At 47.1% G+C, this 24,891-nt stretch overlaps 1 protein-coding gene across 1 annotated transcript in view; it reads left to right on the top strand.

Moving 5' to 3' along the window:
* LOC123346665 (butyrophilin subfamily 1 member A1-like) overlaps positions 1 to 24,891 on the top strand; it is a 44,316-nt gene that overhangs the window by 5,520 nt on the left and 13,905 nt on the right. The window contains exons 3-7 of the mRNA XM_044984139.1: positions 15,780 to 16,061; positions 20,237 to 20,353; positions 22,104 to 22,136; positions 22,531 to 22,563; positions 23,499 to 23,519. Coding sequence (XP_044840074.1) covers positions 15,780 to 16,061; positions 20,237 to 20,353; positions 22,104 to 22,136; positions 22,531 to 22,563; positions 23,499 to 23,519 — 486 coding nt within the window. The remainder of the gene's footprint in view (positions 1 to 15,779; positions 16,062 to 20,236; positions 20,354 to 22,103; positions 22,137 to 22,530; positions 22,564 to 23,498; positions 23,520 to 24,891) is intronic.

Here is a 24,891-nt window from a genome sequence, read left to right as displayed (position 1 = left end):
TGGCCAAGGCAGGACTTTTACAGGTGGATAGGAAGGAATGGCAAGAGGAAACCTTCCAACCCCCCCGTCAGGACAAGGCCAGGGCCCAACCAAACCATCGTTGGATTCCAAGTAGGCCTTTTGAAGGGACACTCGAGGACATCGTACTGGACTTACCCCCGGATCCTTCCCCGCCCTTTTTGAATCATTTATCCCACTTCCACCATGTGTGGTCTCAAACTACCTTGGACTGCTGGGTGATTTACATAGTGGAAGCAGGATACTCTCTCCAGTTCTGCTCCTATCCACCCCCGTTCCCCATCCCTCTTCAGAGACCCCTCCCACAAGCAACTCCTTATTCAGGAGGTTCAGGCGCTCCTCGCCATGGGGGCAGTAGAGGAGGTTCCATGGGAACTATGGGGCCAGGGGTTCTACTCCCAATATTTCCTTATCCCCAAGGCCAAAGTGGGCCTCAGATCCATCCTGGACCTGCGAGGGCTCAACAAATTCTAGGTAAAGTTGAAGTTCCACATGGTCTACCTAGGCACCATTATCCCTTCCCTGGATCTTGGAGACTGGTATGCTGTCCTTAACATGAAGGACACGTACTTCGACATAGCGATTCATCCGGCGCACAGGCGCTTCCTGTGCTCCGTAGTCCACTGCGAACATTACCAGTTTATGGCCCTTCCATTTGGCCTTTCAGCAGCCCCCCGAGTGTTCACCAAGTGCATGTTGGTCGTGGCTGCCTTCTCCCATCGATGGCAGGTGCAAGTATATCCCTATCTGGACGACTGGTTACTTTGGGGCCGCACCAGAGCACAGGTGCAGTCCCACCTCCACCTGGTCAGGTGTACGTTTGAACGGCTGGCTCTCCTTCTCAACGTGGAGAAGTCGACTCTAGAAGTGACCCAGAGGATAGAATTCATCGGGGCGGTGCTGGACTCCATTCAGGCGCAGGCCCTCCCACCGGAGTCCCATTTCTGAGCTATCGCAGGCATCATTCAAGGCCTTCAGCACTTTATGACCTCGATGGCAAGAGGGTGCATGAGTCTCCTCTGCCACATGGCTTTATGCACGTATGTGACCCGACATGCCAGGCTCCGTCTGAGGCCGTTGCAGGCATGGCTTGCATCGGTCTACCGTCCGTGGCGCGACAGCTTGAATTCAGTGGTCAATGTACCAGGGCAGGTCCTCGCTTCCCTCCGCTGGTGGCTCAACCCCCGAGCAGTGTGCGGTGGAGTCTCCTTCCACAGCCCGCTGCCTTCCTTGTCCCTGGTTACGGACGCGTCAGCAATGGGGTGGAGTGCACATCTGGGGAATCTTTAGACTCAGGGCCTGTGGTCACAGGACGAGCACTCCCTCCATATCAATGTCCGGGAGCTGATGGCGGTGCACCTTGCTTGCCAAGCCTTCCGGGCCCAGCTGCAAGGTTGCTGCGTAGCGGTTCTAATGGATAATACCACAGCCATGTTTTACATCAACAAGCAAGGGGGGGGCATTCCTTCCCCCTCTGCCAGGAAGCCATTCGACTGTGGGAGTTCTGCATAGCCCACTCCATTCACCTGGTAGTGTCCTTTCTTCCAGTATCAGAGAGGTAGCCGTGTTAGTCTGGTTCTGTAAAAGCAGCAAAGAATCCTGTGGCACCTTATAGATGTGAAAGTAGAATGAATTATATTGTAAAAATAAGAATGGATTAAAGAAATGTTGTATGTACCTTTAAGCAGAAATAAGAAATGTTGAAATACAGGTGCCAGGAAAAGAAACATTAGGCATAAACAATGGTGCTAATGGCGAAACATTAACAGAAGATGGGTAATAGTTAGTAAGGAAATAAGATATGCATGCCTAGCCCAGGTAAACTTATCTGATTCTGCTTCCTTTGTTATCTTGTTAAGTTCTCACCCTTTATCTGTATAAATAAGATAGTTTGTGTCTTGCATGGTGCTCACATTATCTGGGTGTCATTAGCAGAGCGCTGTGCTAATAAAACAGAGTGGTCTGACAAACTGTGAGTCCTGAGTCTAACTTTGACAATTTGGAGGTTCCACCGAGATGGCAACCGTCTTCACTGGGGCTGTGTGATTCCTGACTGTTTTTGTAGGACGACTGTGGCAGCCGGCACCTGGCCATTTGGCCCGAGCGGTCCTCCACCATAACAAAAAGGTGCACGACCACAGTGAAGTCTACGCCATTGAACCTGTTGGTTCCCACTCTGTTCTGGTAGGGATCTCGGGATCTGACATCAGGAATCTGGTCAGGTAATTATTTCTGTGTTTTGTCTGGACTGAAGACTGTCCTGTCTCTGTGTCTATCTGTCTAACTGTGGAGTGTTTGAGTCTGGGTGCCATCTCCGTCCGGGGATCGGCCGACCAAGGGGTTCCTGTCCCTGCGGTCTGAGTGAGTGGAATCTGCACAATTGCAGCCGCACCACACTTTGGGTAAAACCCTGGGTGTGAAAGCAAGGGCAATTGAGGCAGTAGCCTGTGGGCTCCTTTTGTGTGTTGCACTGGGCATTGCTCTGACGAACCCGAATTTCCTTCTTGTGCGATTGGTGTGTGAAGTCCTCCTGTATGGGTAACCAGACGTCTAAGTCGGGACAGTTCCCTAAAAGGAATGCCGGCTCATGTATTGTATTTAGGATGGGTAAGAAGGGTCTGGACTCCTGTAAATTTCTGGAAAAATGGTCTAGGCTAACTCAGGGGGATCCCAAAACTCAGTGGCCACTGTTAAAATCTTGGAACAAGACCGAGTGGACGTCTTAAAGGACAAACTCGGCCAACCTAAAACTAAATTGGCTAAAGAAGAGGTTAATTGTTTCATTCAGTGGTGGGAAGAGGCAAATCGTAGGTGGACAAAATAAAAAACTTGCATCTCTCAAATATTCAAATAATAAGTTGAAAGCTTTATTAAAAGCCTCCTCTCCCACCACCAGACCGAGCGCTCCCCTTTACCCCGTTCTCAAAAACCCACCCCGGATCGATCCAAACCCCTTAATACTCCCATCTCATTGTAAAAAGGACAAAAGCCCCTTGTTCTGTTCCCCTTTGTTGTCTGCCTCAAAAACTGATTCTTTAGTGTTCCACTACCAGTTCTGCAAGGAGGGTGGGCTCCTCAACTAGCCCCCACCCTTCCTGGTCCCTTTCCTTAAACATTTATTTCAAAATTGTGAAGTGACCACAATATCACTCACAAACGGTTCATTGGAAAAAAAAAAAGCAGGATCAGGCCCAGAAAAGCAGGCAAGCAACAGATAAAGAAACTGAAAAACAGGTTGGAATCCCTGAGGGCCTAGTGTAAGAAGTAAGAAAAGCAGTAAGTGCAGGCATGAACCCCTGGAACAATACTTAAAATGGTGAAATCTGAGGTGATAAAGGTGTTATTTTGGGAGATAAATTAGTGATTTAAGGAAAGAGAGTGAAAAGTTAACTCTACAAAGGCTGGAGAGAATTAAGCAGTTAAACTTTGTGAAAATGTTAAAAAGGACCATGTTAAAGAGAGAGAATTCTTGGTTTCTTTGCAGCCATTCTGAAGGGAAAATGGGCCCTTTTCCAAAAGAATGCCTGTAAATAATACAAATATATAGAGAGCTATGTAAAAACAAAGCAGTGTAAAGGAATAGAAAAAGTGTATGTATCTATTTGTCTGTGAAAATATGTAAAGTTCTAAGAATCTAAACCAGCACATCTGGTTTGTAAAACTCCTGTTTTGTAGGTGTAAAAAATTGTTTTTGTTTTTGTTTTTAATGCCACTAAAAATTCATTTGACTCTTAATTCAAAGTTGCAAAACTGACAGACCTTTTTGCAAGACACAGGTAATTAGTGTTGTTTGGCTTTGGGATTTAGCATTTAACCCTTAAGGGGTAACTTGATTCTTTATAAAATTTAAAATGTTTTTTTAATAAAAACCAAGTCATGGCTGCAATAGGGCAGTCAAAATCAGGAGAATAGGGAGAGATTCTGGAGTCTTTTTGTTTGTTTGTTTGGGGTTTTTTTTTTTGGTAACAATAGCAGATAAGAGCTGTAGTGAAAGAATAAAAAAAAAATTAACAGTGCCCCTCTGAAGCAACAGCAGAGGTGGGGTGCACAAAAAAAAAAAAGAAGCAATGTTAAAAACACTGAGCCTTCAAATGGCTCTGTGTAATCAGACTGTCACTTTTGATAAGGGTACATGAAAAGAAAAAAGAAACAGTTACATCGTATGTAAAAATTGATATGGCTAATGTTTAAAAAAAAAAAGTTGTAGTATAGAAGGACTGTGCTTTTTCCCTAGGACATGTGCAGTGTATATTGTAAAAAGGGGTAAAAGAAATACAAATGACATATGCTACTGAATTAAAATCCTATTAGGGCTCCAAAAAGAGCCGCAATAGACTGTTTTCTTTTTCAGATCTGTGTGTGTTTTGTAAGCAGGAGTTGAAAGTGGAAAGAAATCAAAACTCTGGTGGAAGTTGATTGTGTCCCTTTTAAGACAGAGTCTCTGAGCTCTGCTGATGGCTTTGAATCCAAAAGCCAAGCCTATGTTGATGCAAATTACCTAACTGATAAAGGAAGGTGAAAACTGCCAGCACAAAATAAATTGCCTAAATAAAAGACATGGTATAACAAGATCCCTTTAAGAGATTTGATGCTAAATGTTACTGTTAATATTAAACATTGAAATAAATTTAATGTTAGTAAGTACCCCTGTAACAACGTATAGTGTGTATGATTTTTTGGAAAAATCCTTGAAGGTAATATGGTAATGATGCTTCTCAGCTATTACCTGTGAATAAACTTAAAGCTTAACACAGCAGGAAAAACATTACAAACTTGGTCTGCTATATAAGAAGAAAAACTTGAGGTACACCATCTCATGAATTTAATAACTAAACAGTGAAATAATTTCCCCATAACCCTTAAAAAGTAGAAGCCATTAAAACCTGGCCTGCCTATATAAAAAAAACAAAAACAAAAAAAACACACACACAGGAAAATATGGGGGTAATTCCTCTGTTTTGCCTGCAATCAGCAAGGGTATTTGTAAAAGAAAGGAATCTTTTAAGCAACAATCAATGCCACCCTGAAAGGGGTAGAAAAACGTTATTTTTGTCTTTCAGAAAATCAGAAAAAGCTAATACCAGCTACAGAACAACCTATTACAAAAACAAATAAAAGTAAAAAAAACATACTGCAATAGCTATGGAATGTACTAAAATGCAGATGTTTAGAACATAAGATGTTTTGGGTAATATCAGAGAATATTAAGGTTTTAATACATATGTTAAAGCAAAGAAAAAGATAATTGTTTAATACCTATCAATATAACTGGATGCAGTATGTCTCCAGTACGGTAAGACAAAATTTGTTAAGTGAAGAAATTGTTGTTAAAATTGCACACCAACAGGCTCTGGAAGCAAAGATATGGAAAGTTAGCCCACCCCACAGATTGCACCTGGGATCCTTCTGGCTACCTCAAACCTCAAGCCAGTGGGCTGGGGAGGAAGGGAAACTATTGGACACTAGAGGTTGTACCAAGTGGACTCCTCAAAAGTGGGTCTGCTTATCCATGCCTGTTGCTCCAAAGCCCTGTAGTAAAGACGTCTCACTAGGATCCTATATGTGGGATAAAATTAATAATTAGACCAAAGTATTGTATAACGGGCAATGTGTGTGTTAATTCTTGGAAAGAAGTGTTTTAAAAGGATAAAAGTGTTAGCAACCCACCAGTAGACAAATGTACATGTAATGTAAGTACTGTGTTTACCAATAATCACATTTACTATTTGCCACAACCAAAAAGTCTCATCTTACTGTAAGCACTGATTTAGCTGAGTTCTCTATCAGTCTTGGCATTGAATGGCAAACAGTTACCAATTATCTGTTTAAAAAGGTAAAAAGGTAACATAGTTCCTAAAAACAAACAAACAAAACAATGTGGGAAACAGAACCATTCATATTATCTGGATGGTCTCCCACAACTACTGGCATACTAATGTTACTACCCCTAATTGTTTTTGGTTTTAAATTGTATGTGTTTAATTGAAATGTTTAAAATATGCTGGTGGATAAAACAAATGTATGCAAAGCTAGAGCCACAGGGCCAAATCACCTCCCAGTATTTTACTACATAAGAAGTGACACTGGCGATTGATAATCTTAGTGTCAAAAGTGGGATATGTAGGAGCTGGACTTTATAATGTATAATTTGATTTCATCCTGCCAGCCACCCTTTTTGAATAGCAGAAAGAAATGACCCTCTGGGACTATAAGATTCTGTTTTCCCGTATGCATTACAAATTGGGCCCTCTCTAACTCTTTGTTTTAAGAATTAGGTAGTAAGAGACAGGATTCTCTATTGTGTCTATGTTAAGTAAATTAGAGAAACATTGAAGGCCTGGGTCTCAATGTAAATTGTCTTGGTTATTAATTGTAAAACTTAGCAAAGTTTAATTTGCAATGCCTTTTTGCTCGATATAAAATACTACTGTTTGTATTCTCAATCTGTTTGTGTGAATAAGGAATGAATGCATCAGGAAAAGATAAGGTGTGAAGGCCATTGTTATAGCCAGAGTCAAGGAAAGAAGCAAAAAGACTTAAAGAGTATCAAAGAATCATCAGGCACTGCTTACTACCCAGACGGCTGTTAAACTGTCTGGCATCTGCAGTATGAATACATGCTTTGCCATGTAAGAATGCACCACCCCCAGCGAACCAATCATCACCTCAGGACCACGCAGAGTCAATTTTGACTCCAGAAGATGACGTAGAGGAACAGCCTGCAATACCTTACAATCTACGTTCTCGTAAGGGTTGCCAGAAGCAGACGACTACCTAAAGCAAGGCCCAAGAAAAAGCAGTAGTGAGCCTAGCGCCTGCTGCCTGGTGGACATAAAACTGTGACTACAGTTCCCTCAGTTGAGGTTGTCAGAACCAGAAGGGCCCTGCCTCCAACATGCGCCTCTGGTGGTGCCTGTTCCTCGGCTGTTGGTGTCTGTAGGTCTGGGGAGTCCACAATGACAATTCTTTTATCCAGTAGCAAGTGTGGATAGCTCAGACCCTTAATATTTCTAAATGCTGGGTCTGCAGCCACATCCCAGCCCACTCTCACATAGGCGGCGAGTTCTATGGGCCCGTGGAGCCCAGGCCCCACCAATAATCCTAAAGGTGGGCCCAGCTCCAGCAATGTTTGGGCCCCAGGCCCTGTGCTTTGGGGTCCCCCCGTAGCAATGCCGGGCGCTCTCACCGCAGCGGCAGCTCCGGGGAGAGCCCTCAGCAGCGACAGGGCTCACAGCCCATTGGCCGGGAACCCCAGCCAATGGGAGCTGCCAGGGGCGGTGCCGGAGCTGCCTGGCCACGCCTCCACAGCAGGGAGGGGGAGCGAGCCACCGGCAGTGGCTGAGCCCTGGGCAGAGCAGCAGCAGTGTCTGTCCCTATCAGACAGACTCAGCCGGTGAGCTGTGGGGGCAGCCAGACACATGGACACAGCCGGGGAGGGGGGTTTGGTGGGGACAAATAGACACAGCCAGGGGGTTGTGGGACAGACAGACACAGCGGGGGGGGGGGGACAGACAGACACAGCCGGGGGTGGTGGGGGCAGCCAGCCAGACACAGCCAGGGGGTTGTGGGACAGACACACACAGCAGGGGGGTGGGGTGGGGGCAGCCAGCCAGCCAGAGCCAGGGGGTTGTGGGACAGACACACACAGCGGGGGGGTGGGGACAGACAGACACAGCCGGGGGTGGTGGGGGCAGCCAGGCAGACACAGAGAGGGGGTTGTGGGACAGACACACATGGGGGGGGGACGACAGGACAGACAGACACAGCTGGGTGTGGTGGGGGCAGCCAGCCAGACACAGCCGGGGGTTGTGGGACAGGCAGACATAAGGACACAGCCAGGAGGGTTGTGGCACAGACACACACAGCTGGGGGTGGTGGGGGCAGCCAGACAGACAGAGCTGGGGGTTGTGGAACAGAGACACAAGGACACAGCCAGGGGGTTGTGGGACAGACACACAGAGCGGGGGGGGGGGACAGACAGACACAAAGACACAGCCGGGGGGGGCATTGGTGGGGACAAACAGACACAGCTGGGGGGTTGTGGGGACAGACAGATGGAGCCATGGGCGGGGAAAGGAGGAGCAATGGGCACCCCAGGGCTGGTATAAAATACACAGGAGGGGGGGGGGCTTCCTGAGGGGACTACAGCAACACCCCCCGCAGAGCAGACCCAGGTTGCAGCTGGCTCCATCCATCACAGCCCCCTGCCCCACAGAGACCCACACAACCCTCTGCCCCCTCGAGAGACTCCCAATGACCCCTGTGCCCCTGTCACTCCTCTCCAGAGAGCCCTCCCCTTTGTGCCAGCCCACTCCCCTCCCCCACTGCCTCCCCTCCTCCAAAGCTCCCTACAATCTCCCCCTTTGCCTTCCGCCCCCCAGCCCAGCCCATTCCATTGGCCGGGAGGCTCCCAGTCTATTGGCTAGCAGGGCCCATGGGAGCTGCACCTGAGGCAGGGTGCCTGCCTGCAGATGCAGACCTGCCTGGCTGTGCCTCCACAGCACAGGGAGGGGGAGCCACAGGTGAGCAAGCCCTGGTCATCATCATCATCACAGGCCCAGTAATTCTCTGGATATTTAATTTCACTAAGGCAAAATGTATGCAATTTTATGGGTTGAATGATTGAATGACATAATACCCACCTGCCCGCATTGTCCATCACTAAGTCCAGTAATTTTGTCAAGTGTTTGTTGCACAACATGGTGGTGCCTACCCCTATCTTGTGCTTCAGAGGGTGATGGGGTCCAGGGCAGCCTGTTATAGCCTGTTATAGAACTACCTGATTAGTAATTGGATATGTTGGCTGGCATCTTTTTTTACGTGTTCGCTCCCCCTGATGTTAGAACCTGGCTACACCACTGGGGAGGGGAGCTTCCTAGACCTGTGCAGCTTGGGCTTAGGTGAATTTTGTGATACTGTGCCCCTCCCCAGCTACCACCCTGCAGTCCCCACTCCTGCACCATGCTGGGCAAGGGGCAGCCCCATCCCCAGTGAGGCTATGGTGAGGGGTGGCAGCAGGGGAGGCCACACGTGATGGCAACCTCCCTCCTCGGTACCCACCATAGGGGAGGCGAGTGGGCTTTCTGGACCTGAGAGGGACCTAGGAGCATGTGCAGTGAACTGTGGGGGAGAGGAGGGGTCCCTCCCCTGTAGCTTGCTGCTGCCAGGGAGGGTGGAGGGGAGTCCTCTTTGGCCCTAGCCCTGGGGCAGCCTGTCTGCACCCCAAGTTCCTTATCCCCAGCCCTGCCCCAGAGTCCTCACCTGACGGGAAAAACACACATTTTAAATTTGGTGGTCAGTTTAGAGTATCATAGAATATCAGGGTTGGAAGGGGCCTCAGGAGGTCATCTAGTCCAACCTCATGCTCAAGCAGGACCAATTCCCAACTAAATCATCCCAGCCAGGGCTTTGTCAAGCCAGGCCTTAAAAACCTCTAAGGAAGGAAATTCCACCACCTCCCTAGGTAACCCATTCCAGTGTTTCACCACCCTCCTAGTGAAAAAGTTTTTTCTTAATATCCAACCTAAACCTCCCCCACTGCAACTTGAGACCATTACTCCTTGTTCTGTCCTCTGCTACCACTGAGAACAGTCTAGATCCATCCTCTTTGTAACCCCCTATCAGGTAGTTGAAAGCAGCTATCAAATCCTCCCTCATTCTTCTCTTCTGCAGACTAAACCATCCCAGTTCCCTCAGCCTCTCCTCAGAAGTCATGTGCTCCAGCCCCCTAATCATTTTTGTTGCCCTCCACTGGATTTTCCAATTTTTCCACATCCTTCTTGCAATGTGGGGCCCAAAACTGCACGTAGTACTCTAGATGAGGCCTCACCAATGTTGAATAGAGGAGAATGATCATGTCCCTCGATCTGCTGGCAATGCCCCTACTTATACAGCCCAAAATGCTGTTAGCCTTCTTGACAAAGGCCAGAGGAGGGAGTGTTTAGTGCCTGTGCGGACTTCTGGGAAGTGCATGGGGTGGAAGGGGATGCTGGGATGCTCTGGAACCACTCCTTCAAAGCCATTCAGGACTCTGGGGGAGCCTCCTCTCTGAGCAGACTGTCTCCAGGGCAAGAAGCTTACACCTTCCTGGGTCTGACCTCAGAGCATTCAGCCCTTCCACACCATGCGCCTTCCGCAGTGAGTCCGCCCAGGCGGGGTCCTGGGGCAGCCAGAGGTCCCTGCACCCCAACTCCGCAGTCAGATGTGACTCTCAGCCAAACTGTAAAACAGAAGGTTTATTAGATGATGGGAACACAGTTTAAACAGAGCTTGTTGGTACAGAAAACAGAACCCCTCTGTCAGGTCCATCTTGCGGGGTGGGGAGCCCAGAACCAAGTTCTGGGTCTCTCCCCATTTCCCCAGCCAGCTCCAAACTGACACTCCCTCCTCTGGCCTCTGTGTCTCTTCCGGACAAGGAGGCCACCTGATCTCTTTGTCCCCAACACCTTCAGTTGGCATCTTGCAGGGGAAACTGAGGCACCCACACAGTATTCAGAGAAAATATTAAGAACATTCCCACTTCATCACAACAGATGCAACAAAATATAATACTGTATATTGAAGTAGGCAAGTGCTGCTTCTGACTTTCCACTTTTAATTGACCCTTGTAATCTTGTGGCGCTGACGCGTTGTAGCTTCATTTTATATCGGCTTACAGGGCGGGAGCGGGGGGGGGCACCACCATTTTGGGCCCCACCAAAAATTATACAAACCTGCCGCCTATGCACTCTCAAACTGATGTTCCTGTCCTGGCTCAATTCCCCAGACCTCACTGGAGGACCTTGTCCGTTTAACACAATATGGAACAGTAATGACACCTGGGAAGAGACTATTGGCAGTTCCTTTAACCCACTTGGGGGAGTAATACACCAGGCAAAAAGGCTCCTGAGGTTAAAAGAAGTAGTTAAAATAATGGCAAATAAAACTGAAGAAAGTTTGACAGCCCTGGCCAAAGAAACAGGGGCGATCTGACAGGTGTCCCTCCAAAACCATCAGGCATTGTACATAGTTCTGGCGGCCAAAGGAGGGACCTGTGCTCTCATTGGAAAACAATGTTGTGTGTTTATACCTGACGATACCAATGAGGTAATAGATCATGCTAGCCACTTAGAACAAATCGCATATCTTCCCCATGAAGAACCAAGTTCTTTATGGAAGTGGCTAAGTATTCTCTGGCATAGGAAACTGGTTGTTTCAGGGAGCCCTGACTATCCTGTTTGGAATCCTAATAATTTTTGTATGTTTTCAGTTAGTCTCCTGTTGTACCCAAAATTGTGTAAGGCATGCCACTCAGGTGACTGCCCCAGAACAGAGTGCTAATATGATGATTTTGAATATTGCTGATGAACAAAGAGATAAAGAATGGTTAATACGTGGAACCCAGTAAAATTTTGGTCATGGCGTGAGCTTGACCAAAAGGATGGATTGTGAAAGTAGAATGAATTATATTGTAAAAATAAGAATGGATTAAAGAAATGTTGTATGTACCTTTAAGCAGAAATAAGAAATGTTGAAATACAGGTGCCAGGAAAAGAAACATTAGGCATAAAAATGGTGCTAATGGTGAAACATTAACAGAAGATGGGTAATAGTTAGTAAGGAAATAAGATATGCATGCCTAGCCCAGGTAACCGTATCTGATTCTGCTTCCTTTGTTATCTTGTTAAGTTCTCACCCTTTATCTGTATAAATAAGATAGTTTGTGTCTTGCATGGTGCTCACATTATCTGGGTGTCATTAGCAGAGCGCTGTGCTAATAAAACAGAGTGGCCTGACAAACTGTGAGTCCTGAGTCTAACTTTGACATAGACTAACAGACGTTTTGCAGCATGAGCTTTCGTGGGTGAATGCCCACTTCTTCGGATGCAAGAGACATCACCCACGAAAGCTCATGCTGCAAAACGTCTGTTAGTCTATAAGGTGCCACAGGATTCTTTGCTGCTTTCTTCCAGGGATCCAGAACACGCTTGCGGACCGTCTCAGCAAGTCCTTCCATATGCACAAATGGTCTCACCGACCGGATGTCATACACCCCATCTTCCAGAGGTGGGGGTTTCCCCAGGTCGACCTGTTTGCCACCCAAAGCAACAGGAAGTGCCTGGCATTCTGCTCCTTCCAGGATCGCAGCCCGGGCTCCCTCACGGACGCATTCCTGCTACCCTGGACAGGTCACCTGGTCTACACCTTTCCTCCGTTCCCTCTTGAGCACAAAGTCCTGCCCCAAATCCGCAGGGAGGGGGCAGTGGTAATTCTGATAGCTTCGGCGTGGCCTTGCCAGCATTGGTACACTATGCTGCTGGAGCTATCAGCAGACATACAGTCACATTGCCTCTCCTCCCCAACCTACTCACTCAGGACTACGGCAGCCTCTGTCATCCCGACCTATGGTCCCTCTACCTCATGGCTTGGAAGCTGCATGGCTGAACCCCACAGAGCTTCTGTGTTTGGACCAAGTAAGACAGGTTCTGCTAGGCAGCAGGAAGCGGTCTACTCGAGGCACGTATCTAGCAAAGTCGAAAAGATTTTCATGTTGGTGTGACCAGTGCTGCACACCCCTCCTCCAGGCACCGATACCCCTCATTCTGGAGTACCTCCTGCACCTGAAACAGCAAGGCCTGGCGGGGTCCTCCATCAGGGTGCACCTCGCTGCCATCTCGGCCTTCCATCCAGGCGTATCTGGCCGCTCTGTCTTCGCCAACTGCTATGGTTGGTCGCTTTCTCAAGGGCTTGGACTGTCTCTATCCTCAGCTCCGTCAGCCTATCCCTGCATGGGATCTTAACCAGATCCTTTCGAGGCTCATGGGGGCCCCCGTTCAAACCACTGGCCATGCTCTCTCCTGTATCTTTCCTGGAAGACAGCTTTCCTGGTCACCATTTCGTCCGCGAGATGCGTCTCCAAGCTGACGGCCCTCATCTCGGAACCACCTTACACGGTCTTCCACAGGGATAAGGTTCAACTCGGACCACACCCGGCCTCTCTCCCTAGGTGATGTCGAACTTTCACACCAGCCAGGACATTTTCCTACCCGTCTTTTACCCGAAACCTCATGCTGGTCCTGGGAACAGCAGCTGTATTCCCTCAATGTCCGCAGAGCCCTGACTTTCTACATCGAATGCACTAAGCCATTCAGAAAATCAACCCAGCTATTCGTAGCAGTAGCGGACCGGATGAAAGGCCTCCCAGTCTCCTCTCAAAGAATATCCTCCTGGATCACGTCCTGCATCCGCACTTGCTATCAGCTCTTACCGTGCACTCCACTAGGGTCCAGGCCTCGTCAGCAGTGTTTCTGGCCCAGGTGCCGATCCAAGAAATCTGCAGGACAGCAACATGGTCCTCGGTGCATACGTTCACATTGCACTATGCCATCATCTGGCACACCAGGGAAAACGCGGCCTTCAGTAGAGTGGTGCTGCAATCAGCATTCCTTAACTCTGACCCCACTGCCTAGGTAAGGCTTGGGAGTCACCTAATTGGAATTGATATGAGCAATCATTCAAAGAAGAAAAAAAGGGTTACTCACCGCTTGTAACTACTGTTCTTCAAGATGTGTTGCTCATATCCATTCCACACCCGCCCCCCCTTCCCCTCCATTGGAGTAGCCAGCAAGAAGGAACTGAGGGGGCGCCGGGTTGGCAGGGTCATATATTGAGCGCCATGGAGGCACCACTCCAGGAGTCTCCACAGCTGACCCAACGGGTGCTGCTAGGGGAAAAACTTTGCGACAGCCGTGCCCCCGGCGTGCGCACACCTAATTGGAATGGATATGAGCAACACATCTCGAAGAACAACAGTTACAAGAGGTGAGTAACCGTTTTTTCTTGTCCGTGGCTATTGTGCATATCTCATGAGTCTGTCAGACCAAAGCCTTCTGAATCACACACCTTCTGGGAGGGGACTCCTGAGCCTGTCCTCTTCTGGGGGGAGGGATAGCTCAGTGGTTTGAGCATTGGCCTGCTAAACCCACAGTTGTGAGTTCAATCCTTGAAGGGGCCACTTAGGGATCTGGGGCAAAAATTGGTCCTGCTAGTGAAGGCAGGGGGCTGGACTCCATGACCTTTCAAGGTCCCTTCCAGTTCTAGGAGATTGGTATATCTCCTTTTATTAACTGGGCAAGAATCTTGAGTTTGGAAATGGCTTATATTGATTTATCTTGAGTCAATTCCTTCCTGATTTCCAAGTGTCCACACAGGGATTTGCTCTTGATTAACTAAATCATTTCGGCTAAATTGGAGCAAGTTTATGCATAGAAAAACCCTGATATTAACATTAACTTTTCTGGAAATGGGCCATTTTCATTACCACTACAAACAGTTCTTTTTCTCTCCTGTTGATAATGGCTCACCTTAACTGATCACTCTCCTTATAGTCAGGTTTCAGAGTAGCAGCCGTGTTAGTCTGTATCCGCAAAAAAAAAAAAACAGGAGTACTTGTGGCACCTTAAAGACTAACAAATTTATTGTAGCATGAGCTTTCGTGAGCTAAAGCTCACTTCTTCGGATGTAAATCAAAGATTTACAACCTATCCTTAAAGATGATCCCTCACTCTCACAGATCTTGGGAGACAGGCCAGTCCTTGCTTATAGACAGCCTCCCAACCTGAAGCAAATACTCACCAGCAACCGCACACCATACAACATAAACACTAACCCAGGAACCTATCCTTGCAATAAAGCCCGATGCCAGCTCTGTCCACATATCCATTCAAGTGACACCATCACAGGACCTAATCACATCAGACACACCATCAGGGGCTCGTACACCTGCACATCTACCAACGTGATATATGCCATCATGTGCCAGCAATGCCCCTCTGCCGTGTACATTGGCCAAACCGGACAGTCTCTACGCAAAAGAATAAATGGACACAAATCTGACATCAGGAATCATAACATTCAAAAACCAGTGGGAGAACACTTCAACCTTCCTAACCACTCAGTGACAGACTTGAAGGTGGCAATTTTGCAACAAAAAAACTTCAAAAACAGACTCCAAAGAGAGACTGCTGAACTTGAATTAATATGCAAACTAGATACCATTAACTGTGGTCTAAATAAAGACTGGGAATGGTTGGGTCATTACACCAATTGAATCTATTTCCCTATGTTAAGTTCTCCTCACACCTTCTATGGGCCATCTTAATTATCACTTCAAAAAGTTTTTTTTCCTCCTGCTAACGATAGCTCATCTCAATTGATTAGACTCTGCCTGTTGGTATGCATACTTCCACCTTTTCATGTTCTCTGTATGTATAAATATCTCCTGTCTGTGTGTTCCATTCTATGCATCCGAAGAAGTGAGCTTTAGCTCACGAAAGCTCATGCTACAATAAATTTGTTAGTCTTTAAGGTGCCACAAGTACTCCTGTTTTTTTTTTCTCCTTATAGTGTGTATGGTAACACCCATTGTTTCATGTTCTCTGTGTGTGTGTGTATATATATATATATATATATATATATATATATATATATATATTCCTACTGTATTTTTCACTGCATGCATCCGATGAAGTGGGTTTTAGCCCATGAAAGCTTATGCTCAAATAAATTTGTTAGTCTGTAAGGTGCCACAAGTACTCCTGTTCTTATTAACTTTACTGTATATCAAATAGGAATCTGAGAAGATGACCTGGTCAGCTGCACTCGTGGACTCACATTCAATTATTAGTTTAATAGGAAATGGCTTTTGATAACAGTGTAATGAAGCTGTTTGCTCATTACTAGGCACTGTAGGATTATCACAATTTCATTTACTTCTTCTGTAGATTTGGGCTCTGCTCCTGCCATCTCTGTGGAGGGACATCATGACGGAGGGATACTGGTTGTGTGTCGATCATCCGGATGGTACCCACAGCCCAAGGCTCAATGGAGAGATCTCCAGGGGCAGCTCTTACCATCAGCCTCTGAAAACATATCCCCAGAGGCCAATGGCCTGTTTCAAGCAGAGATTGCCATTGTTCTAACTGAAGAGTCCAACCAGAAAGTGTCCTGCTGTGTCAGGAACCCCCGACTCAACCAGGAGAGAGAGTCAGCGATTTCCATAGCAGGTCAGTGCCCATCTGTTTCACACATGGATAGACTGAGATGCTGCAGACATGGATGGAGAGTATTTATCATTGTGTCTCCTGTATATTGGCCTGGACCTTCAAGGTGCTGAGCACTTCTTGGAAAGTCCTAAGCAACCTCAGTTCTCTTTGGATGTAGCTACACTGCAATTAGACACCCGTGGGTGGCCTGTGCCAGCTGGCTCAGGCTAAGGGCCTCAGGCTGAGGCTGTTAAATTCTAGTGTAGACATTCGGGCTGGGGCTGGAGTCCAGGCTTCAGACTCTTGTGAGGTGGGAGGGTCCCAGAGCTCGGAATTCAGCCTGAGCCCAAATATCTACACTTCAGTTAAACAGCCCCTTAGCCCGAGCCCCATGAGCCTGAGTCAGTTGGCACGGGCCAGTAGCGGTCGCTAATTACAACATAGATGTGCCCTCTTTGTCTCTAGTAGGATCTGAGGGTGTTTAGCACCTTGCAGGCTGGGATGTCATTGGCCAGATTTTCATAACAACTCAGTACCCAGCAATCATCATTCTTCTCATTGGGGCTGGGGGAGGGAATTCTCCTTTGTTCGTGTGGTATAGTGAGGACTGTGTTGGAATTGCAAGCTATCACTTTAAGAGTGGGGTGTTTCCAGGTCCTGTTTTCAGGCTCGAGGGCTCTGTAGGAAACTGTGTGAGCAGAATCAGGGCTTGTCGACAGGGACAGTTAGTTTGTGGTGAGCTGGGGTGTAAATCTGTCTCACACTGGCCTGTTGGGCACTGTCTGTCTGTATGGACTCTGCTACATGCACTAATAATTCCGTAGTGCACTTTGATCTACCCTGCTTTGAAACCGGAACAGAGCAACGTGCACCAAGAAACTTTCAGTGCATGCCAGCAGGGCTCACATGGATAGTTAGTGGGCAGCAGGCTAGTGTGAAGTGGATTTACACCTCAGCCTGCAGTGCACAAACTGTTCCTATAGGTGAGCATTGTTTTTCCCCCCTCATTGAGTAACAGGCCTACCCTGTCCTTGGGCTTCCTCTTGCTTCTAATGTATTTGTAGAATGTTTTCTTGTTACCCTTTATGTCTCTAGCTAATTTAATCTCGTTTTGTGCCTTTAGTCTTTCTAATTTTGTCCCTACATACTTGTGTTATTTGTTTATATTCATCCTTTGTCATTTGTAATTACAGTTTTTTTAAAATTCAGAGCATACACACCGAGAGTTGAAAACAAAACATAAATACTCTTCTTGAAAGGTTGCAATGTAACCCTGCTTTATTTCTAACACTGTAGAACTCTAACACACCACTGCCAAGTACAGAGACAAAGCAGGCTGCTCCCTAAGGCAGAGAGGCGGAACTCAACCCACCTATGTGTAGGCTGATTCTTTGCAGATTGACTGCAGAGGCCCCAGATTGTACACTCCTTGAAGGGCCCCATAGCCTGCAAGCAACACCAGGAATCACCTCAGGATTTAAAGTGACACTTGTAATTTTTACACAGTTTTCAATACACCGTTAATCATGTAGCAATGACCCTCTATTCAGCCATTGCTTTAGAGCCAAGGCAACAGGAATCTGGAGGAATGTTTACTCTGAAAATCCAGGCTTACATTTTGTTTTTATTAAAGTCCTTCATTAACATATTTTGAGCCAGGTTCTCTTGTGTGGCTGACCCTCCACTGAGCACAGGAGAGTTGGGGGTGTCAGGAAGCTGGTCACAACTCTCTGATTCTGATGGCCAGTCATCACTGGCTACAGCCTGGGGAACAGTTAGAGCAGCCTAGGGACTGCTTGAAGTTATGTCAGTGGGGTTTAGCCTTATCTATAGTTATGGGTTAGTTTAACCAACAACCCACCCCAAGGTGACGGTTTAATCTAATTTAATCTGAGAGTTCAGCCTCCAACGTCAACTACAGTAGAGAGATTATCAATAGAAGGGGGACCCTATGGTGCACAGCAGAGACTACATACACTAAGTCCTGAGGCCTAATTTGGCTAAGTCAGATATTTTACAGGCCTGAAGCCAGTAGGCCTGTGTTATAGCACTGATTAATATTTATTAGGGCTCTAAATCGATTACAAAAATTAATCGTGATTAATCGTGCAATTAATTGTGCTGTTAATAATAGAATGCTATTTATTTAAATATGTTTGGATGTTTTCTACATTTTCAAATATTTTGATTTCAATTGCAACACAGAATACAAAGTGTACTGTGCTCACTTTATATTTATTTTTATTACAAATATTTGCACTGTAAAAACAAAAGAAATAGTATTTTTCAATTCACCTAATACAAGTACTGTAGTGCAAGTTCTTTATCATGAAAGTTGAACTTACAAACGTAGAATTATATACAAAAAAACTGCATTCAAAAATAAAAGAATGTAAAACTTTAGAGTCTACAAATCCACTCAGTCCTATTTCTTCTCCACTCAGACACGCAAGTTTGTTTACATTTGCAGGAAATAATGATGCCCACTTCTTGTTTACAATGTCATCTGAAAGAGAAAACAGACATTCGCATGGCTTTGTTGTAGCCAGCTTTGGAAAATATTTATGTGCCAGATGCGCTAAAGATTCATATGTCCCTTCATGCTTCAACCACCATTCCAGAGGACATTCGTCTGTTGGGATTTTGTGGTTCCCAATGAGTCTGATGCTGGGTAGAATCAAGGGACTTCAATTCGATGTGATGCGATTCAATTCAATGCAATTCAATTCAGTTCAACAAGGCTTTATTTAATGTGAACAAAAGGAAGAATTGGTACAAAAAATCAGAGTCCCTCCAGCAAGAAGACCCTCCCCTTGGTATTTTATAGCACATGGCACTTACATAACAAGTTACATAACATGAACTACTAACCCAGAGGTAGGCAACCTATGGCATGGGTGCTGAAGCTGGCACACGAGCTGATTTTCAGTGGCACTCACACTGCCCGGGTCCTGGCCACCGGTACGGGGGGCTCTGCATTTTAATTTAAATTTTAAAAGATGCTTCTAAAACATTGAAAAAAACGTATTTACATACAACAATAGTTTAGTTATATATTATAGACTTATAGACAGAGACCTTCTAAAAACATTAAAATGTATGACTGGCACGCGAAACTTTAAATTAGAGTGAATAAATGGAGACTCGGCACACCACTTCTGAAAGGTTGCCGACCCCTGCTCTAACCAATAAGAGTTAACCTTTCCATATATGGATTTCTTTATCACATGCTCATAGTTTTCCATTCCACATGCTGAGGTCAACCCCCTCCCCCTGGCCTTCTCTAGAATGTTCCTAGGGTGGTGAGCCACAGCATGCTTCCCTATGCATAAGCACCCTGCAAACCACATTTTATCCAAAATGAACATAAGCATACCCTTCACATCCATGCTGCTAACGGGTTCTGCTCAATAACGATCCAAAGCAGCACGGACCAACACGGGTTCATTTTCATCATCTGAGTCAGATGCCACAAGCAGAAGGTTGATTTTCTTTTTTGGTGGTTCAGGTTCGGTGGTTTCCGCATCAGAATGTTGCTCTCTTAAGACATCTGAAAGCATGCTCCTCACCTCATCCTGCTCAGATTTTGGAAGTCACTTCAGACTCTTAAACATTGGGTCAAGTGCTGTAGCTCTCTTTAGAAATCTCACATTGGTATCTTCTTTGCGTTTTGTCAAATCTGCAGTGAAAGTGTTCTTAAAATGAACAACATGTGCTGTGCACTTTGTATTCTGTGTTGTAATTGAAAATGTAGAAAAACATCCTAAAATATTTAATAAATGTCAATGATATTCTATTGTTTAGCAGTGCGATTAAAATTGCGATAATTTTTTTTTAGTTAATTGCATGAGTTAACTGTGATTAATTAACATCCCTAATATTTAGATCTCACCTCTATATCCTAAATATATCTGATACATTTCAGCATTGGCTACAGGCGGATAGTTGTAGCATAGCGGAGCTCCACCCTATTCCTTCCCTGCCCCCGACATGCCACCTCCCATTAATTAACCATGTTCCATAACCAGGCTAAAGCTTGGACTTTCATTGGCTTAATAATAAAGCACAGAGGAGCCACATCTCCCTGTGTATTTCCCTGTGAGTCTTTTAACTAGTCACAGTGTCACCACTGTCACAGTGTTCTGCCTTCATTCTGCACGTGTTTGCTCCCAAGTCAATGGCACTTTCTCTTGCAGAGCTGTTTTTCCCGAAGGTCAGTCCCTGGATGGTGGCTCTGGGTGTGAACCTGTGTCTCCTGGCTGTTCTAATTCCCCTGGCCAGTTACTGCGTCTGGAGGCAACACAGAGCAAAAGGTGAAGTAACAAGAGGGGAGAATTTGGTGAGAGAGAGAGAGAAATTGATTGATTGACTGATTGAAAACCAAAACCAAAAGGAGAGATACTAGGGGTGCAAACTCTAACTGAAGCTATTCTGGTAGGTTTTTTTCCCAACATGACGTAATGTCATTTTCTTAAAATAGCCTATTAAACTCTCAAGGATTGCTTTCAATAGTCACTGGGAGATGGATTCTGATTCCGGGAGACTGCAGGCCTGGAGGGTTGGAAACCCTAAGGCCTGGTCTACTCTGGAGGGGTGTCTTCACTGCAGTAAGTCAATGGCTGATGTTTCCCTGTCGACTGCACCTGTGCCTCTCGCCCTGGTGGAGTACCAGAGTCAATGGGAGAGCGGTCAGTGGTCAATTTGACGTGATAAATCGACACCTGCTGGATCAATCACTGCCTGTTAATCCAGCCGGTACTGTAGACAAGCCCTCTTAGATATACAGGGATTCAATATTTGGAGGAGGTTTCAGGCAGTGGGAACCAGGCTGAGCATGAAGGGGGAGCTGAACAAATTATAACTTTGTCTAAACTGAGAAGTGTCAAGTGGTTTCACTCCTTCAGATCTCACTCAGGGATCCCAATCCAATGTGATTCTGAACTATTCCACGGGGACCAGCATGGCTCAGACAGAAACACCATGTGGGGCTCAGTGAGCTGGGCTTGGAGCACTGACAAATGTAACTTGGCTGCTTGCAGGAAAAACAGAAAGCAAAGGAGGAAAAAAGGATGTTTCTTAGGGCCAATTCTGCTCCCCAGTAGGTGCTTGCACTCCCCACCCCAATCCAGCTGAGTAGGAGCTGTAGAAGGGGAAAGCAGTGGCTGTCAAGATGGACAGACTAGCAGTTGTCTTAGCTACACTTAGGGCTACACTGCGGGGGGTATCAATCTAAGATACGCAACTTCAGCTACGTGAATAGCGTAGCTGAAGTCGAAGTATCTTAGATCGATTTACCTCAGATCCTCATGGCGCGGGATCGACGTCCACGGCTCCCCGTGTTGACTCCGCTATCGCCGCTTGCTCCGGTGGAGTTCTGGAGTTGATGGGAGCGTGTTCGGGGATCGATATATCGCGTCTAGATGAGACACGATATATCGATCCCCGAAAAATCGATCGCTACCCGCTGATATGGCAGGTAGTCTCGACGTACCCTAAGACTTGTTCAGCCTGAGATCCTGCTGACCTGAACATCCAGCTAAACAAAGGCACCTCCATCCCATTCTCCTTCCCTCCGCAATCTACCGAGACCCTAGGAGGAGTTGTTACCACTTATCATTAGGACCAGGGGCAAGTACCACCTACAAGGTAAGGAATTGGCCTAGGATTGAGCCAACCAAACCCTGTCCGTATCCAGGTCAATGCCCCATTCCCGTCGCTCATTGCCCTTCCCTATCCCCACAGGCAGGAGCTGGGGAGAGCTGCGGCTGTTCAGGGGATGGGCACAGAGGGGAGCAGCCAGATCAGACAGGAGTGTGACAGGGCCCAGGCAGCAGGGATGGCTCCTGGGGGAGACACTTAGAGCAGCCCCTAGAGGTGATGGTCACTGGGCCCAGGCAGCAGGGACGCTGAGTGCAGGAATGTAGAGACAGATCTGTCTGTGTGTCCTGTTTGTCAGTCTGTCTGCCTCACTTTCATAATTACAGAAAAATTACATGAATGGCGGGAACTGCACCATAAACACGATCGGGTGAAATCTCACCTCTCGCCCTTTTCTCTCCCTAGATACCCTACGACCTGATATTGAGAGCAAGAAAGGTCAATGTCTGGGCCCATTACATTATCTGACAGTAGAGTTATCCCATAAGCACGACAGGGTGAAATCTCACCATTATTAATTAACTATTGCAACAGTTTCCCAAGGGTCGTGGTAGATTCTCCAGCACTGGCAGTTTTTAAATCAAGATAGGATGTTTTTTTAAAAGATCCTCTCTAGGAATTGTTGTGGGGAAGCCCATGGGCATGTGTTACACAGGGGTCAGACTAGGTGATCACAATGGTCCCTTCTGGTCTTGGACTCTATGAATTGATGTCCTCTCACCCTGTTCTCTCTAGAGACCCTGCTGTCTAGGCCAGTTACATTAACTGATATTAACATTATCCCCAAACACGACAGGGGGAAATCTCATGTCTCTCCCTTTTCTCCCTCTAGAGGCTCTGCGATCTGACATGAAGAGACAGAAAGGTCAGTGTCTGGGACCAGTGGGATGGGTTGAAGATTTCACGTCATGTCAGTCAAGTTAGCTCTCTCAAGCCAACTTAAGTCAATTGAAAGCCACGTTTAATGCAGTGGAGTCTCAGTTTAACAATTTTAGATCAATTTTAGCAGGTGGAGTTACAGCCTGTTTTAATAAGTAATAAAGAACCTCTCCATATCGGCACCAGAGCCCAAGCAGTGAGTTCAGGGCTGCTTGTGCTGACACAGACGGGCTCTGAAGGGGAAGGGACCACTTTTCCTAATAAACCCCATGGGAATTACAGAAATGGCACCCCAGAGCCATAGCCATGGCTGGAGCGCACACCCCCTCCTGCATCCCAAACTCCTGCTGAATCCCCTCCTGCACCCCAAACCCCTCACCCCTGGCCCCACCCCTGAACCTGCACCCTCAGCTGGAGCCCTCACCCCCCCTCCCCTGCATGTCAACCCCCAGCCCCGAGCCCTCTCCCACACCCTGGATTCCTCATTTCTGGCCCCACCCGGAGCCCACTCCCGAACCTATGCCCCAGCCCAGAGCTCTCTCCCACATCCCAGACAATTTATCCCTAGCCCTAGCTGGAGCCCAACATCCTGCCCTAGCCAGGTGAAACTGAGTGAGGATAGGGGACAACGAGTGATGGAGTGACGGGGGATGGAGCAAGCCGGGGACCAGGCCTTGTGGAAGGGGCAAGGCCTGAGGAAAGGGATGTTTTGTTTTGTGCAATTAGAAAGTTGGCAACCCTAGACAGATTGGGTCCCTGCCTCCATAAGAAGCCAGCTCCTGTGCTGTGCACTGCTTAGCATCTTATGAACAAATCTTGCAAAACGTTCGTATCACCAGTGAGGAAGATGTCACTGTTAGCTTGACTATTGTGCATTAAGTTTTGAGACTCAACATTAACTCACAATGTCTTACTTTCCAGAGGAGTACGAGGCAGTGAAAGGTATGTGTGTTTTTACTAGTTTTGATTATGCTTTATATTAGAAAACGAACACTCAGAACTATGTGTGCAAAGAAATGTTAGTGTAAAAAAGTAATGTGTTACTGTTATAGGTAATGTACACGACAAGGGGAAATCCAGATAGTATCCAGAAATAATGGGTGGAAAAATTGTGGTATTGAAATATGAACATTAACAGTTTTATTTTTCACATTAATCCTTGGAAATACTCTTAAACACAAACAAACAAACAAACAAACAAACAAACTTCACTCCCTCACACCACAGACACCCTGTAACAAGAACAATAATTATTTATACCAATAGGGCCCAGCTGTGTGAGTTCTCCACGGACATGCTCCCACGCCAGGGCACCAGCCTACCAAGCATGTGCTTGGGGCGGCACCTCGGGAGGGGGCGGCAATCGGGGGTTGTTTTTGGTTTGGCCAGGCGGTGCTGGGGGGGGCACGGGGACTTGGGCGGCGTGATGCGACACTCGGGGGGCGGGCGGTGCTCTTTTTTTTTTTTGCTTGGGGCGGCAAAAATGTTAGAACCAGCCCTGTCCCATGCCCATTGGTTTGCTTGGAGCAGAATTGGGCCCCTGAGTGGGTCTGATCCCACTGAAGCCAGCAGCAGTTGCAGGCGCTCAGCACCTCTTGGGGTCACCTGCTTATCCACATTATGGAAACACTTATAAAGGAAGAGTTCTTTGAGCTGGAAACCCAGATTTTCTGCTGTGCCAGGATCTGCTTGGGGTAGGGGGTGGGGGCAGTGAGGGGGCAGGTTATGGCTCCCTGATTCTCAGGCTGCCCCAGGGGCTGCTCTAATTTGCTCCAGCTGACTGTGGTCCCTGAGATTGGTGATTGTGCTCTGCCCCAGCACACCTCCCTCCAACCCCTCCCACCCTGACAAGCCTCCTACACCAGGTTGGAGGTGGTGGGAGTTAGCACAGGAGCCAGATACGCTGCTTTACCGCAGCTGAGCTCTCTCTACACCAGGGGAATTCTCTGATATCCAGGGCCTGGTTCCTGCCAGTCTGCGCCAACCTTCCACACAGTGACTGGAGCGGGGGAGAGAACTGAACCATTTATCACTATGGGCCCCTGTAAATGTGTGTGTCCGGGGCTCAACCCTCACCGGGGAGGAGGGGAGCCACACCAGCCTGCTGCTCTTAGTCGCGTCCTGTCCCAACTCTTCAAAGCTGAGCAACAGTTCACACAGTCACTTACGGCTTAGGCCTGCTGCTGCAAGGCTGAGCAACAAAGAGTTAGTATAGAAGCCCAGGCCCTGGATCTGGGCGGGGCAACAACAGTCAGAGCTCAGTCCCTTGGTTGCAGGGGCTGAGCAACAGTAGAAACAGTTCAAGGAGCTCCAG

Source organism: Mauremys mutica, chromosome 12, assembly GCF_020497125.1.
Source record: "Mauremys mutica isolate MM-2020 ecotype Southern chromosome 12, ASM2049712v1, whole genome shotgun sequence".
Lineage (NCBI taxonomy): Eukaryota > Metazoa > Chordata > Testudines > Geoemydidae > Mauremys > Mauremys mutica.
Note: the sequence above shows the minus strand (reverse complement) of the source record. Positions and strands in the feature narration are given on the sequence as shown.